This window comes from Melanotaenia boesemani, chromosome 2 (genome assembly GCF_017639745.1).
Source record: "Melanotaenia boesemani isolate fMelBoe1 chromosome 2, fMelBoe1.pri, whole genome shotgun sequence".
In the NCBI taxonomy this organism is placed as follows: Eukaryota; Metazoa; Chordata; class Actinopteri; order Atheriniformes; family Melanotaeniidae; genus Melanotaenia; species Melanotaenia boesemani.
Window position 1 is genome coordinate 17,156,256 of NC_055683.1, and position 17,979 is coordinate 17,174,234.

Sequence of the window (17,979 nt, forward strand, 5' to 3'; positions counted from 1 at the left end):
GCTTGTAGTGAGACATAGAAGAACATTATAAAAGTTCTGATAGAAATAGGGTCAACCCAAAAGCACTGGGATCTGATGCAACTCCATGTTTTGCTAATGTGGTAAAAACTTACGTTGTCCCACAGCAACCCCTACACACACTTTCTGCTTCATGCCTTCTTCTTAAGTTAATTATTTCAAACATCTCAGTTTAAAGGACTGAATGGGAAGCAAGAGCTGGCCTTTTTATGATGATGATGAGGAAATCACAGGAAGTGTGCCAACAGTTTATGTTTACATAAGCCGAAAGAACTTATTTCAAAGTGCTTAAAAATGTTTGAGCTCTCACTTAAAAGGCAACTTCAGTTTTACCCGACTGGAGGGGAGTCTGTCGACAGTAGAGCTGAAACGTGCAGCTTTGAAGACGTACCGTCAGATTATCTGTCATTTCATGTATGCCATTCTGTGTGCTCTGCAGACTCCAGCCCCTTTTCTTTCGGTGGCAGAGATACATGCTGATTAGCAGGATGATGTTGAGGATCACGGACACGATCAGAAAAATGGCCAAATTTTCTGTTAGTGGAAAAATGAGTTAAAACAAAAAAAAAAAACTTTAAATAAATGTTACTGATACCAGAGCTTGAGCTGGAACACTAATAGAGCCTAAAGAAGGAACAGATTACTTCAAAGCTTGTTGACTTAATATTTGGAACAAAAGCATGTTTTGTTTTAACCCTCAGAGGCATGACGTATTAAAAAGCAGTGCCGTGATTTTCATAATACAATATTCTACAAACATGTACAGTGATGTTTTTTCTTTATTTTTAATTCAATATATACAAGAAATTTTATGACATGATTATTTATTCTTTAGTGAGTGGCAGTGTACTGGATGATTCACTAATGTCCACTGAAGTGGTTAATTTGCCAAATATACCATCCTCACCCATGAATGTGCTGGAAAACAGCCAACTATGCAGTTCATCTAAAGACAAACTCCACCAGCTTTACATTAATTGCAGACATATGTGGAGTGAGACATGATTTTCAGGGTTACTTAGGCGATGTAAGTAGATGATAATCTGGATATGTGCAAAAGGACTTTGTGAGAAGCACATTTAATTAAATAAAGTATCATTTACATATCTTACCTTTGTATGGTGCGCACATACTTCTTCCGGCTGAGTTTTCTGAGTTTAAAGAAAACTGTTAGTTTTTGCACTGCTAGCAAAACATGGACAAACAGTGTGTTATATTGTAATGTTTGTTAAAGTGTTCATTCATTTTCTGTACCGCTTAGTCCAATTCAGGGTCACAGGGAAGCTAGAGCTTATCCCAGGAATAGGAAGTCAAGAGGCGGGTTACACCCTGGAAGGGTCACCAGTCCATCTAAAGGCCAACTTTAGTGTTATATTACTATAAACACTGAGAATACTAATGTGTACAAAATTGCTCCTAAGTCCAACAGAAACAGGCCAGTGTACAACAATTCTAAAAAAAAAGTTGGATTGCTGTTTAAAATGTAAATAAAAACACAATGGATTGTTTTACAAATCTCATCAACTGATATTTTATCCCAACAGATCTAATTAGATGATGATGTCATTCAGCTACTTGTAGGACAGCCAATAGCTACTTCTCTTATTGAGGTGTTGGAAACAGTGCTTCTGTGTTAAAGTAAATTTACCTGAAACACAGTAGAAAATGTAAGTGGTTATCTCTGGCTAAAGTAAAACCACATTACTGTCAGTGAAAACCAGAGCATGGCAGCTTCATCTAGGCAGATGTTGATAATATGCATCATTTAATTGTCAGAGTCTGGAGAATTGATGGATAGTCCCCAAACACACATTAGAAATGCCATGAGGATCCAGAAAGAAGTGAACCAGCCACGCAATTAACTAATTAGGTTAACTGACAACAGGTCAGTAACATGGCTGAGTAATAAAAGAAGCATTTCAGGTGGGCAGAGGTTCGCCAATATGCAAAAATAATTTAAAGAATCAGGAGGAATCTCTGTGTGCAGGGGGCTAGGCTGAAGGCTTTTAAGAAAAGAGGGGATGATGTAGTAAACACAGTGTTCCAACTTTTTGTGTTGCTGATTCAAAATGAGATCATATTTTCTACTTAAAATGCCTCAGTTTCTTCATCTGATATGTTGTTTATGTTCTATTGGGAATAAAATATTGGATGATAAGATTTGCAGATTTTTTTCTTTCTGTTTTTATTTACATCCCAATTTTTTTTTTAACTGAAATTTTAGATGTTCCTTAACAGAATTAAAATGGTAGATTTTCAAAAACTGCAAAAGATACTATAGTGACCTTCTTGCTGTGAGGCAAGAAAATAAAGAAGAGAAACTTACCTTCGGGTTTCGGGAAGATCTCTGGGTACAGGTTGATGAGTTGGTCTAAAAACACACAATAGAAACAGAGTTAATAACTCATCAAAGCCATGTCTTAGAAATATATTTAAAAAAATGTATTCAAATAGGAATGCTTGCAGCATCCTACTAATATACTCACCATAGTCTCCACATTCTGTAATGCAAGAGAGACAGAAAACTGAATGACTACAAATGATACTGTTAGGATAAAATAACTACAGTAAAATTAGATCTTCTACCAGAACTTATAAGATTTCATCCCAAACGGAGATCAGTCACTGCAACAAACTTTGTATTTTAAAACACTAAATTTTCAGCCTGGTGACTTTGCTGCATAAACAGTACTGTGCAAACATGTTGAGACACCCCTCAGACTTTAAATCTAAGTCACATTTCTTTACCTGCAGATACGAAAAACACCAAAGATAACACAGTTTGACATGAATAACTTTTTGTTAACAAGGTGATTCCTAAAAAGTACTTAAATTAAAACCTGTCATATCTCAGCACCGGGTGCAGTTTTTTAGCAAATATTTAAGGAAATTTTAGAAAGTGGAAGACAAAAGAAGTGTCAAGTTTAAAGACAACAGATGAACAGGATCTGAAAGTGATGTCCTGAAGAACTAAACTAAAGCTTGTTTAACAGGATTCACATTCTGTTCATAATAAAGTTGCTCAGACCAAATACTAACTTTCAAGTTTCTTAAAATGGTACAAACTCTGAGAGAAACCAGAGGGATTGCACGTGCTCTCTGTTGTCTGAATATCAGCAGATAATATTTTGGTTCCAAAGACAATAACTTCAGATTTATTTAGATTTAGCTGAAGAAAATTCTGAAATATCCCACAATTTATTTGACTAATGCGAACACTTAAGCTGTGTTTGGGACCCTGGTGAGACAGTAATATAGACCTAAATCTTATCAGCTTTTTTCATGATGCGCTGATGGCGGTGTTTAAGTGTTTAACATATCCTTCCTTCCTTGTATGTTTGTGTTATGTGCTGTTGGGTTAGAAGCCAAACTATTAATCTTAATCTTTTATGTTTTTGTACTAAAGAATTTGGTGCACTAATTTCACATAATTCTGTTACATATGTGAAGAAATGACTCAAGACATTTAACAGTACTCAGTAATATTTATACACAATCATTTTTTAATACAATATATGTTAAAAAATGTGCTGCTTCTCACTATTTTGGATGAGATATGATTGCTTGGGTGTGAGCAGAACCCCAGTTAGAGAAACAACCACCATGGTTTGTTACAGCTGCAATCTGTATAAGTCATACCTTGAGAAACTTTGTTGGTCTTTTTTCGTTCTTTGGCTATGATGCATCTGATGTGAAACATAGTAACATTCCCAAGAGACTCGTTCAAACAATTGCCTTCAAAATTAGTCTGTAAAGAAACAGATATATATGATTGTTTTTTTCTCTTATTTTTTCAAGCAAAGTAAAAGCAAAACATTGTAAACAAAGGAATAAAAGTCGGTAATATTCACCTCAGTTTTATTATAGCAATCATCGTAAATGCAGCACAATAGATTTCCTTCAGTGCATCCTGAGCTGTTGCAAAAATTCCATAAAGAACACCTCACTATGTCCTGCACGGATCAACACATCCATCATTTAAGTCCATCCAAAATGCATTTTAGATAGATTAGCATACATCTAATTTTTTTCTTCCCTGTTTCACCAACTTACCTCTGACTTCTTGGCATTTATAAGAGCAATACTCTTATTCAAATTCTCTGGAAAATCCTTTGAGAAAACAGAAAACATTAATTATTAAACATTTTATTAATATGAGTCATGGTTAAAAAGATCAATGTTTCCCAAAGAGTTTAGTCAGTTATAACATGACCAGTACTGTACTTGTACTTGATTCCTTTATTGGGTCCTGTTTCTCTAGAAACTGTAACACTTCTATTCATGCCTTTCAGTAGGGTGACGTCATTGCGCGTTCCATTTTACTTCCGCCATTTTGAGTATCAAACACCGGAAGGCAGAGATGGATATTTCTCATTTTAATCGCCAAGAATTAAAAAGATACAACGAAAAAATAGCTGTTATTGGATGCGATCCTTACGGAGTCCCTTCAGAAATTTTCCAACCGCTAACTTCAACTGACAAGCTCCCAGATTTTTCTTTTCACGACATTTACATCTACCTCATACATAACCCATCATCCTACACAGGAGAAAGTCTGAAAGCTTTTAAAAGCACAGATGCTTATCGATATTTCACGGCAGGCTGGGTCATTGACCCGAAAATATGGCATCTCAAAGACAAGAAGATCTTTTTGCTGAAAGGAAAGGTAAGTCGTGTTCTGGTGATCGACTTTACTATGTAAACAATGGCTAATGCTATGTAGCTGTTAGCTCTGCACAGAAGGAGGCTACAACGATATAAATAATCTACCGAATGATAGATGACTGATGAGCAATGTAAGAGTGATGTTAAGGTCCTAAATAAATTATTTTGGACTTACAAGTGGTGGGTGAACGAGCATCTAACTCCTTACTGTTGTAACAAGTGAATGTTTACTGAAGTAGCCTAGTACCTTAAGTTACTTCATGTAATGCTGTACTTGCCACTGGGTAGTTAAAATAATACACTCGTCCTTGATAAGTATTTTTTCATTTATACTTCACTAATAAATTTTATTCTTTCACTTTAGGTGAATCACTCTCAGGCCATAAATGCCACACCTACGCAACCCTGGGTTGTTGTTAAAGAGGATGGGACAGTACTAACGGCTCACTGCACCTGTAAAGCTGGACTAGGAGAAGCATGCTCCCATGCAGCTGCACTGATGTATGCGCTATTGGCTGCAGTCAGTCTCAAAGATGGAGAGTCCAGCACTCAGATGGCCTGTGCCTGGGTCCTCCCAAGCAAAAAATCTAAAATCAATTATGAAGAACTGAGCAAAATATCAATAACCAAAAAGAACCCTTCAAAATCCAACCAACTACCCAGCATTCCTGTCCCTTCAGAAGATGAGTACATGAAGTTCTTCCAGCAGCTGCATGAGTGTGATGTTCAGGATAATAATCCCAAAGGAACAGCTATTTTGTCTGTGATCGAGGGTCACTCTGACAGATACATACCAAAGACCCTCAAACTGAACTTGCCACAACCGCTAACAAATCTGTTCTCAAATGCAAGTTTACAGGCTGATTTATCATCACTACTAGTAGAGAGTGAAAAGGTCTTTGACAATTTTCAGCTAACAGAGCAAGAGGTATGTACAGACCAACTGGCAGTCTTATTCTTTCCCAACTTTCTAATGCACTTTCCAATTTTCTAATATTGGTATACTAACTAAGATTACCATGTAGCTTGAGTATTGATCTTTTTTTTTAACACTTTTGGTAAAAGCATCTGATAAATATTAATTTGCTAAATACTGGTATTAAGTATACCTTTTGTACTTTGGTTAACGTCAATATCAACAGATGCATCAACATTAAAAACTGCATTTTACTGAAATAACCTTCAATGTTTAAAACACTTTGCAGTCCCTTTCAATAGAAGAGGCAACTAGAGAGCAGTCAGCCAGCAAGGTGTGGTTTGAGCAGAGAGCAGGCAGAGTCACAGCATCAGTCTTCCATGAGGCAGGCAGGACGGACGGGGCCATATCCTTGATTAAAAGGATTTGTTACCCTCGATCCAGTCAGTTTTCTACTGAGGCAGTGAGGTAAAGACAGGGGTTCATATAGAAAGACTACGTAACTAAACAGGATCACCCAGGGTTGGTTTTTGTTAGAAGAAAATAAAGTTCAATAAAGTTAATAGTTTCATAGTTATAATTGTTTCAATAAAGATCATAGTTTATAGTTACAATTGTTTCTTCTTAAGACTATTGCAGCATATTCTGTGAATCTTACACTGTAACTGTGCGTATATTGTCAGTGGATACAAAACAGATTTTTCTCATGAACATGACCGTGCTGAGAAGATAACAACTACATCTTTAGTTCACATTTGGCTCTCTTTCGGTTCACAACTGGCTGTACACTGTCCACAGTGTCAAGGTTTTGTGTTAAATTGAACTCCTTGCAAGTAAATTTGACTCTACCAACAAAGATTCTGTTGGTTGCTGATTTAAAGTCTGGGATTATTTTTATCCAACAGTTTTCATTTCATTAATAAGCCAGCTTGCAGTGTAAAACAGTTCTTATTATTCCAGTTCAAACACTTAAGTTTTGCAAGCTCAAAATCCCCCCCTTCCAAAAAAAATCCTTTATTATATTTCTACTTTTTCAAGAAGACAGGTAATTCCACGATTAGATAATGTATACAATTTACAATTAGATAATGTATACATAAGTTCTAATGTACAGGTTTTTTATGTGAACTAGTAAACTTTAACTTGCTATTGTTGGAAGTAGTCGGTCTAATTAATGTGCTACTTCATTTCTCTAGATGGGGAAATCAAAATGAGCCAGAAGCAAGGAAGCATTACATCACAGCAATGCGAGATCATCACACAGATCTTCAGGTGACAACAACAGCCACATCATCAACCCATCTTTGCCCTGGATTGGTGCTTCACCAGATGGGATTGTTAACTGTGTCTGCCATGGTAGAGGTGTGCTTGAGATAAAATGTCCCTTTGTCCTCAAAGATAGTTCTATTATCAACAGCTGTAAAACCGTCACAAATTTCTGTCTGATGGAAAAGAACAATGTGATTACACTAAAGGCCGATCACAAATATATGTCACAAGTTCAAGCACATATGCGTATTGTGGGTGTGCAGTATTGTGACTTTGTTGTGTGGAGTCCGACTGAAACATTTATTCAGCGCATTCAGTTTGATGAAATGTTCTTCAGTGAGACATATAGCAGAGTAGTGCAATTCATCAAAACTGGACTTCTGCCAGAACTGCTTGGAAAATACTACACAGTACCACGTACAGTGGTCTCCCCAACCTCAGAGCAACAGCGCTATTCAGGATGCTACTGTGGTGAACCGGAGGGAGAACCAGAGGATGTTGTTATCTGCAAATCCAAACAGTGCAGACGACACTTCCACAGGTCCTGCTTGCATATGACAAGGGTTCCAAAAGTGTGGAGATGTTATGAATGCAGGAAGGTACAGAACAAATGAGACCTTCAGCTGTTATGCATCAGAAATAGTAAAAAAATATTTGAGAATTTTTATTTTTTGTTATATTTAGCCCAAGGGTACATTTCCTAATGTTTTCATTCCAATGATTGTATTCTGACTTACTGAACCCACTTTACATGAAATCTTGACTGAGTTGAGGAGAGAAAGAGGAGAGTATAAGTGAGGGGAAGAGGGAAGAAGAGAGAGGGAGAGGAGGAGATAAAAGGATGAGGAAGGATGGTGAGAGAGGCAGAGGAGGAAATGAAAGGAGAGGGAAGGTGAGAGGAGAGCTAGAGGAAAAGAAATGAAAGGATGAGGTGGGAAGAGGAGAGGATTGATAATGTCTTATTTTTCTTGTTTTAGATTTTGTATGTGTCATGGTATTAAAATCACAATTGACAAACGGCTTCATGTTTCTCTTGTTTCTCTTCTGTGGTAAAACCTTACAAATGTTAAAATATTGTAATGATGAAACAAGCATATTGTTAAACAAAATTCACAGATTTATTGAAATTGCAGTTCTTTGTGGGTTGGGATGATTCATTCTGCACATCACTCTGGTGGAACAACAGGAGGACAAAGATTACAGAGGGCACAACACACTTTCACCATTTTGTCTAATGGAGTGAGTCCATCTGGGGCTGAAAAACAAAGTGATGTGGGTATAGTTCCTTGCAAAATGGTGTACTTATTCCTTACAAGTCCTATAATTCTCTCCACATGGATGCGCACTGCTGCCAGTCCCCGCAATGACTCGACTTCCTCTGGGTGAAGCTGCCGTTTTCCTTTGGTAAAGGCAGGTATCTTCAGTCGTACATTGACGAGTCCCAAAGACTCTGCTACATTAAACCCTCTGTCTGCAAGAACCACGTCCCCAGGGGACAACAGGTCCAGAAATCCACTATGCTCCGTCACATATTTATCACTTGTCCTCCCACCCCAGCCTTTTGAAACAAAGCTAATGACCCCTTGCGGTGTTATAGAAATTAAATATTTAACTGTGTTATGATGTTTATATTGTGAATAAGTTTGCGTTTGTGCTCTCATCTCTTTAGGTCTTTCAATGAATATTTCAAAACAGTCAATAATACTGGTGCAATTTTTAAAGTTCTTTCTGTAACACATGGGAAGACTAATTAAAATCTGATCTCTGCTCGGCCACCTCACAATGTTACACAGCCTGAAATACATTACATTCAGGGTGGTGTTGAAAACCCAACTAGCAGTTGGTGTTGATACATGAAACAAATAAGCTAGAAAGAAAAGTGGCAGGTTCATCCTCAAACGCATTAATGTTAGTAGCAGCTGCTGAAAAGGTGATAGACATGCCTTAACTTTAAGGAAAGATGATATAAAAGAGAATACAACAATCAATTTACAATAAGAAGACAGACCGGTTAACTCGTGGACTTTCTCATCTTTGCCTTGGAAACTGTCTTGATTGAAAGATAATAAATTTAATTGACCTTTAAGCTTACGGATTTCAGTGTTTAATCTAATACATTCCTCATTTAATCTTTTAATTGTGAGTTGACAAGCTGCATTACTACAGGAACCATCTATTTCTAATCCAGCCTCCTCCCTGTCATTCCTCTGCTGCGCATCCCCTTCCCCCTGCTGGTCCCTGTTGTCCTCCTCCTGTCTGTCCTCCTCCTGTCTGTCCTCTCCTTGGTCCTGCAGGTCGCTGTTGTTCTCCTCCTGTCTGTCCTCCTCCTGTCTGTCCTCTCCTCGGTCCTCCTGGTCACTGTTGACCTCCTCCTGTCTGTCCTCTCCTCGGTCCTCCTGGTTGCTGTTGTCCTCCTCCTGTCTGTCCTCTCCTGATTTTCCTGTCCCTCCTCTGTCAGCACTGCTCACTGCCCTTTTTCTTTTCAGGGCCTGAGTTCGTTCAAACCTTTTCATTTGATAAATCCTCTTCCGTTTGTTGGGAGAACTTAGATGAGGAAATATTGTTGGCACATAGTCTGGGCATTTGTTGCATAAAGGGTCTAATCGGATTTAATCTAATCACTTACTTCTCTAAAAAGTTTGTTTATCAGACCCCGCTAGCTAAAGCTAGCTCTCCTAGCTTGCAATGAAACTCACCTGATATGAAATGTACACTGCACAGACGGCTACTTGCAGTCGGCGTCCAGTTAACCCTCCTGATTGCTGAAAGCCATCTCTGACGACGTTCTTCTTCCTTTGGTAATCGATAAAAAGCTATATCTCGGTCGCCTTTCTTTTTATCACACCCAACTGCACAGCATTTTGACGGCATCTCCGACTACCTGTGTGGTTCAGGTACTCAGCGCAGGTACTCAATATGGCGGCGGCAAGCATTCGAACGCAGTGGAACGCATCTGTGACGTCAGCTGCAAGGCATCAATAATTTATAATATATATATATCTATACATATATAGATATATATGTGTGTGAATAATGTTAGGGGTGGGGCTTTAATTGGGAGTGGGACAATTAATAACTTACAAAAATATTTACACGAAAAAAAAAAAAAAAAACGCATTTAATCATGAATTCCAAACAACGCGGAACGTTCGTCAGTGCAACAATTCCTGGTACACCGAAAACACTGGTGCACACGTCAGAGCTCGGCTAACAACTTAGCGACTTTGGCGCTATATTTAGTTAGTTTTCCGACCCCTCTAGCGACTCGATTTCAAATAAGCGATTAACAACAAATCTAGCGACTTTTTCTGGTTTTATTGGCGCCTTTTGGAGACTAATGTAAAAGCATGTAATGTTTACACAGGTGCTACAGCAAGCTCCTCCCTCACAGCTGCAGTCAAAGCAGGGGATGAGCATCTCTGCTCCATGACCAGATGAAAAGGAAACTAGCAAAGGTGACTCTGGCTCATCCCTCTATGGCTTAGAATGAATGTGCACGAAAATATTTAAAAAGTTAAAAGTACTGTAACATGTTGTAGATTCTTATCTAAAATGGCACATTAGCTTTAGCGCTGTTCAGTTTTTGCCAGGAATATTTTCCTTTTTTTTCTACAGTTTTGAAAAGAAATGCAGTTTAATTTCCAGACATTGCTAGAGCTTGAGTTTACAACATTAATTTCTATCTATTATTTGAGTCAGTCGTCCACTAAAGAATATTTAAATTTAAAAAATTATGTGTTTGGTGCAAATATTGTTATGCGATTAAAATGAAATTAATCAAGAATAATTAATTACAAAGTCTCGAATTAATTTGATTAATGGATGGATTTTGATGATCACCACCTGGATCCAGTCATTTTTTAAGGGACTCTTCACAGGTTCAGGGCAAGCGCAAACATCTGGAACATGGGTGAATTTGGTCGTATCCGGGTCGTTGGCCGGTGAAAACAAAAATTTGTTAAATATATCATTGTTGGATTTTCAGCGTCAATCCTCATAAATGTTTCCTCTGATTTTTGTAGAGTTTCCTCTAAATTTGCCAGTAATTTGTGTTTGTCATTAGTTGCCATAAACATAGTTGTTCCACAGACAGACGTGATCAGAAAAGGAGGAGAAAACGTGAGGAGTGAGTTTTTGTTTAGAAATATTTTGATATATTAACATGAGTTTTCTTCAGAATAGAATGGCTGATTATGAGCCTAAAGAAAATCATCCTGACTTTGATGGCAGCAATATTTGTGACGTCAGAGAGAAAAGGGTAAGCAGAAACCTTTTTAATAAAATTCTGCATGACTGACTACATTAAATTTGTTGTTCTCTTTGAAAAACAGATGTCTATTCCAGATCAAAAACAAACTAAATTTAAAGTAAAATCGGAGGGTTAGAGGCTCTTCTGGGAAAATGAAGAATAGATATAAGAATAATTTAAAAAAAAAAGAATAAGAAGTAAACAGGGGTTGAACTGCCGTTGTAACACAGAGGTTAAAGGCCCACCGTTTTTAATGGGTTAGACGCCCAAATTAAGAGGAAAAAATGTTATTTATGTGGTCTGTGTCACTCTTCATTAACTTGATGCTCAACGAAATCCTTCTCATTTCTGATTCAACGAACAGCGCTGAACAAGCAGCAGCTATGTTGATGTTTACCCTGTTCTAAATGCACTTTGTGGAGGTCTCAGAGAGACTGGACAGAAATTCTTCCTTTCTTTAAGCAGAAATCAGTTGACTAAAAAGGCTGTATGATGAATACATACCCACTTTTCCAGATTAAAATAGTCCTCACAGCCGCCCTTCGACAGGTTTATGGTGCTCAGGAAAACCTAGGAGACACAGTGACAGTAAGGAATAATAATAATAATAACAGCTTATAAAGCTGTCTAAGCTGGTCTTCAAGGACAGCTGCCTGAAGGCTGGCAGACACGTGAACTTTCAATGTAGCATGAGGAGGCGGGTGGAGGTCAGGGAGGGTGGGGGATCTTCCCAAAGGGTAAGAAAATCACATCTGAAAGACACCATACGGAGCGCTCGCAGTCATAGTGGATCACAAAGAAAGAAACATATCGCACAACACAAAGATTTAAAAGAATTAGGAAGGAAGGAAGGGAGGAAGGATAGATGGATAGATGGATAGATGGATAGACGGACAAACGGACGGAGGAAAGAAAGAAAGATCAGCCAACCAACAGAAATTCAGCTGCAAATCACGATAATATAGTTATATAACGTTATAAAACGGGTGTTTCTCATCCTTAATTGTGATTGGCTGAGCAGCGTTCCATGCCGTGATAAATTTTACAACGGCGGAGGGGCATAAGGCCCTCCGCTTCGTGTCGGGCCTTAGCACACCCCTCCGCCGTTGTAAAATCCCTGTAACCCACGGCTTCTCGGGGCTTATTGCTTTAATAAAGCGAGTAGAAATGTGTTTAAACTTGTTCTAATGTTAATTATCTTTACAAGCTACCTCTAAAATTCCCACTGACTATAATCAGTGTTAAAATAAGTGCAGCAGTAAAAAGATGCAGTGACATGACATGTTGGGTGGGTACTTGTGTGCCTGCAGGGTGGAAATGTATTTCAAGTTTTTGTGCAAACTTGAAATACATTTCCACAGAGGGAAGAGACACAAAGTTCATTGCCTGAAGATTATTGCAGAGTATGGGTTGGGGGTGTTGACCAGCATTTAACAATCCCCCTGACTGTTCTCATCACCTTATCACCAAGTGATATATCACCTTATCACAAGTCATTCCTCTCCTGCGTCATGTAGCTGTTGTGTAGCACTGCCAAAATAAATCGATTTGAAGAGTACAGCCCTTTTCCTGAGAAAGGAGTCTTTGTTGGACTTTCTTCATGAGGTGAGATTATTTTCTGTTCTAACAGAAAATTCTGACGTGACAGCATCACACAGTTGCTATACATCCATGATGAGAATCTCCTGTTCCACCTCATCCCAAAGCTGCTCTACTGGACTGAGATCTGGTGGCTGTGGAGGCCGTTGGAGTCCAGTGAACTCATTGTCATGTTCTAGAAAGCAGCTGGAGATGATCTGAGCTTTGTGACATGGTGCATTATCCTGCTGGAAGTAGCATCAGAAGATGCTTCACTGTGGTCATAAAAGGATGAACATGGTCAGCAACAATACTCTGCTGTGGTGGTTAAACCAGGCTGCGTTGGTACTAAGAGGCCCAAAGTGGGAAAATATCCCCCACACCATTACACCAGCAGCAGCCTGAACTGTTGATTCAAGGCAGGATGGATCCATGTTTTTATGATGTTTCATAAATGAAATGGAGACCCATTGGACCAGCAACGTTTCTCCATCTTCTATTGTTCAGTGTTGGTGAGTCTGTGTGAATTGTAGCCTCAGTTTCCTGTTCTTAGCTGATAGGAGGCACCCGGTGTGGTCTTCTGCTGCTGTAGCCCATCTGCTTCAAGGTTGGACGTGTTGTGTGTTCAGACATGCTGGTCTGCATAACTTGGTTGGAACCAGTGCTCATTTGACTTTCTGTTACCTTTCTTTCATCTCCAACCAGTCTGCCCATTCTCCTCTGACCTCTGTGTCCCAGTAGATCAGCAGTTTCTGAAATACTCAGACCAGCAACCATGTCACATTCAAAGTCACTTTAATCTCCTTTTCTCCTTGTTCTGATGCTCAGTTTGAACTTCAGCAAGTCATCTTTACCATGTCTACATGACTAAATGTGTTGAGTTGCTGCTGTGTGATTGGCTGATTATATCTGATCTACTCAGTGATAAGGTGGCCATGAGTGTAATTGTTTTTCAAATATAATTTTGATTATCTTATCAAACAAGAATGTATGTGAGCCGCAAAGGTGACACTTACCCCGAGAAAAAGGTAGACCTTTTGAGGTGATGTCATGCTGCCCTGCTGGCCTTCCAGTTTACTGTATGATGAGTCTGAAAGCAGGGGAAAGCCATAATCAGAACCATATCTTAGACCTCATGGCAAGATTAGAAAACAGTCAGAAATATATGTAGTACAGAGATACTGGGAGAAAATGCATTATATAAAATGGATCAGTAAACCTAATTCCAAAAAAGCTGAGACGCTGCGTAAAACGTGAATCAACACTGATTGCAGTGATTAGCAAATCTTTCCTTAACATCCTATAAACAACATATCAGATGTTGAACCTGAAACATTTTGCCATTTCATGAAAATTTTTTTCTCATTTACAATTTGATGATGATTTTTTGATTTCAAAAAAGTTGGAACCAGGCCACCAGAAGTCTGGACGAGTAATTGATGCTAATGAAAACTGGTTCTGAAAGGGTCCCAAGTAAGGAACGACCAACACATGGCCGGCCGGCCGATATATCGGACTGATATTTGCGTTTTTTACTAGTATCGCGGGTGCGTATTGGCTGCGATAAGCTGATAAACCAGTTTCCTTCCACTGATCTATAAAGTCAAATAAAAGAGTTCTAAACCTGCTTGTTTTATGAAGCCTAGAAGTGGCAGCAGCACAAAGCTGGAGAGGGAAATAAAAGAAAAGCCACTGGCATGAGGCAAAGCCATGCAGCAGCAGAAGAGACCAGGAGCCTCAATTATAAAACTGTGCGTAGCAAAGCAAACTACAGGCGGCGTCTGTGACGTCAAAAGGAGATGCGGCGCACTTCATCTTTCAGATTTATAAAAGCCTGCTCACAAGTCCTACACCTGTTTCCGTTTATAAATCTGAATCAACTCTAAAGCTGCCGCACGTGAGGGAACGCCTTCCCACGCCCACATGGTGGCTATAAATGGTCAGGTGGGCACCTATGATACATATTCATTACATCATTTCCATGATGGCTCGGGAGGGAAAAAAAGAGAAGAAGGAGAATTAATATGTACATCTGGGATTGGAAGCAGTTTATTTAGTGTTAAATATTATTTCTTTATAGCTCCTGGGTGTTCAGACTGGGTCGGCAGTGCTACAGCTGTGACTGGAGAGGGTGAGGCTAGAGATCTATGCAGCACCGCAGCAGCCGTGTCCTCAGAGGAAGTCCTGCAGGTGCAGAAGAACCCGAGCAACACTATTAACAATGTGTCCAAGAAGTTGCAGGAAATAGAGACTGTATTGATGGAAATTGGGACAACAATTAAAAGAGGATTGTGTAAGAATAAATAAATAATAAATAAGTAAATAAAGGAAATCCACATCTTGTGTGTTTCATCACTTCTTGACGCTTCAGTCTGTCCCACTCTGCTGGATCTCAGAATAAATGACTGAAATTTACTTCTCGCATTTTCTTTTATAGACTGGTAAATATTGGCAGCAGACTCTCCACCTCATCATTTCCTTGATTTTATTCTGTACCGTTGATGTCAGAGTTTCCTGTTTTCCCAGATTTTGTGCATACACATGGTCAGAGTTTGTGTGGAGGTAGGAACATTTTCCCACCAAGTTTGGTTTTCATAAATCCCAAAAGTTGACTATATTTGGTGTATGGCGGTATTTGTTTCAGTACACTTTGATTGACCTTAATTATATAGACGTTTATTCCTGCACAGTCCAGTATGATGCTGAACACAACATTGATTAATATTTGCTTCCCACCCTTTGCAGCAGTGATTCCCAACCCTGGTCCTCAAGGCCCACTATCCTGCAGGTCTTAGATGTCTCTCAGCTGCAACACTTGATTCAAATTAAACGGCTCTCTGACAAGCTCTGCGCAAGTCTGCTGATGAGCCATTAATTTGAGTCAGGTGTGTTGAACCAGGGAAACATTGAATGTCTGCAGGACAGTGGACCTTGAGGACTGGAGTTGGGGATCTCTGCTTTACAGAATACTTCCACATGATCTGATCCCGAATGTCAGTAGTCTAAAAATAAAACAGTGCAAAATTCTTTGCATTGAAAATAACCACCTGTTGCCAGAATATGATTATATTTATTTGTTCTTTACATACTAAATATTAAAACTTGTTTTAATGAAAACTCACACAGTTTTAGAAGAAGTCAGGGACCAGAAAGGCTTTATGATTTAATTGAAACACATTTCAAAACGGTTTAATTCACCGTCTTGGTCGTTCTTTTGTTAAATGCATCTAATGTATAAAAATAAAACAAAGATTAACAAAGACAGATATCTTCATCACTACAGTTTTAAACTGAAGGTAAAGTCAAAAGAGGCCATTTCTGTGAGGTTCAGATGAGAGAACAGCAGCTGTTCACTCATCGGTGGCTCCGTAAGGGCTGGAATATTCCATGTATGTTCCACTACATTTGCATATATTGTTACTGCAAACGATGGAGGCAGGACACAGCAAAAACTATCAATACTGGAGGTCACCACTAGGGGGAGTACACAGCACTGGACTTTGAAATAGTGAAAAGGTCTGTCTACTTGTCACATTGTATTTCCAGGGCATCAACCCCCAAAACGCTTCTAATTTGTTGCCAACTGTTTAAGTACGAGTGTTTATCATGGGGAGGAAAAATCAGATGCCGATAGTTGTGGACAAGATGCAAGAGACGGTCTTCAAAACAATCAGCCACTGTATTTCCCTACGACCTGTCGTGTTCATGGTCTAGTTCGCATGAGTGCCTGTAGCGTTCAAGTGTATAATAATAATAATAATAATAATAATGGATTAGATTTATATAGCACTTTATCAAACGCTAGACTGCTTTTCACCTCATACGTGTTATTCATGTTCTTTAATAGAAATTCTCTGGCACACGAACCAACTTCTGAAGAGACTGATGAGGTGGAGAAGCAGTTCATCCAACTGCATCATTGTGTACATGTGCCAGTACAGGTTTATAACCCACAGCTCCTAAACTGGGAGGATTAGGAACTTTCAGAACCTTCATTTTTTCAAATGTTTCCTTCTTCAAAAAAAAAAAAAAAAGACTTGTAACATCATTGTTTTTGTCATTACAGCAGTGGCGCTAGATTGGGTCATCCAATGACCGGAAGGTGGGCAGTTCCATGCGCACATACACAAACATGCACTGACGCAAACACTCGCACCTGACACGAGAACGCGCTGCACCGTTTCAGTTCTGTTTACCGTTTAGCTCCGGCTACTTAAGTAGGGTAAATATGTGGAGATCTTTAGCGGGAGCCGGCCAGCTTTCCAAAAGACAGCACGGTGAACTGGAGGATAAATCAGCAGAGATTACAGCCCCAACCAGAAAGTTCAATAAAGTGATGGTTTGGATATAGCGGCGCCTTCTGTCTGCTTCACGGCCCATTCTGCTCGCTTCTCACACGCCGACTGTAGGTGGTAACACACCTGCGCGTGCTGACTGTAGGTGGTAACACACCTGCGCGTACCGACTGTGGGCGGTAATACACCTGTCAGCACAGCAGCACTCCAACAGCACTGTTGGATGTGATGTTAGCCTGTTAACTTAACTTAGCTGTTTTCAACCTGAAGGGTGACGACAGCTGCATAACGGGCTTGAAGTGACTCCTCAAAAAAACGAACAGCTGATTTGTCATGAATCAGATCAATAAGCTTTAAATTTATTTATTATAAATTTTTGTTCAATTTATCTTTTAAACACTAAAATAAAAAGCAAATAGCAGGGAGTATGATCCCACCAAGGCCGTAATGCTGTGGCACAAGGACTGTTAGGAGCCAGACTTCACAGACTGTGTGAAAACACGAAGAGTAGAGAGGGCCGAGTCTGATCAGGTTTTAGTTAATGGATTCAGACATTTACACTGTATCAAATAAAACCATTTTCTTGTTGCCTTTGTTTAATGTTGTTGTAACTTCCACTTTCAGTTTGGATACAACACAAAATAACATGCGTAGAGGCATGTGTGTGTAAAATAATTTAATCATTTGGCCAGTAAAAAATATGTTTGGCCAGTGGATTTTTTCATCTACCGGCCAACTTGGCCGGTGAGTCAAAAGATTAATTTCAGACCCTGCACTTCACCTTATATATAAATCTATATAAATCTAATCCATTATTATTATTATTTTTATGATGTAAATTGAGGAAACAAAAACAGTATGTGCTCCAAATATCTGCTCAAGAAAACTGGCAGCCCGTATCGGCCATCAGCCAAGGCTGATGTGAAAAAAAAAAGATCTGTATCAGTCGATCTCTACTCCTAAGCCTGGATTTACTCCTCATGTCTGGA

At 39.1% G+C, this 17,979-nt stretch overlaps 1 protein-coding gene across 3 annotated transcripts in view; it reads right to left on the minus strand.

Moving 5' to 3' along the window:
- LOC121649322 overlaps positions 1-17,979 on the minus strand; it is a 32,468-nt gene that overhangs the window by 3,434 nt on the left and 11,055 nt on the right. The window contains exons 3-11 of one of the 3 annotated variants that reach the window (XM_042000073.1): positions 13,712-13,785; positions 11,622-11,687; positions 4,072-4,128; positions 3,870-3,971; positions 3,658-3,766; positions 2,505-2,519; positions 2,345-2,389; positions 1,131-1,169; positions 410-552 (exon numbers count right to left, since the gene is read on the minus strand). In XM_042000073.1, coding sequence (XP_041856007.1) covers positions 410-552; positions 1,131-1,169; positions 2,345-2,389; positions 2,505-2,519; positions 3,658-3,766; positions 3,870-3,971; positions 4,072-4,128; positions 11,622-11,687; positions 13,712-13,785 — 650 coding nt within the window. Of the gene's footprint in view, positions 1-409; positions 553-1,130; positions 1,170-1,195; positions 1,369-2,344; positions 2,390-2,504; positions 2,520-3,657; positions 3,767-3,869; positions 3,972-4,071; positions 4,129-11,621; positions 11,688-13,711; positions 13,786-17,979 lie in introns of those variants that run through there. The other 2 variants (XM_042000088.1, XM_042000080.1) reach the window with 2 other exon arrangements.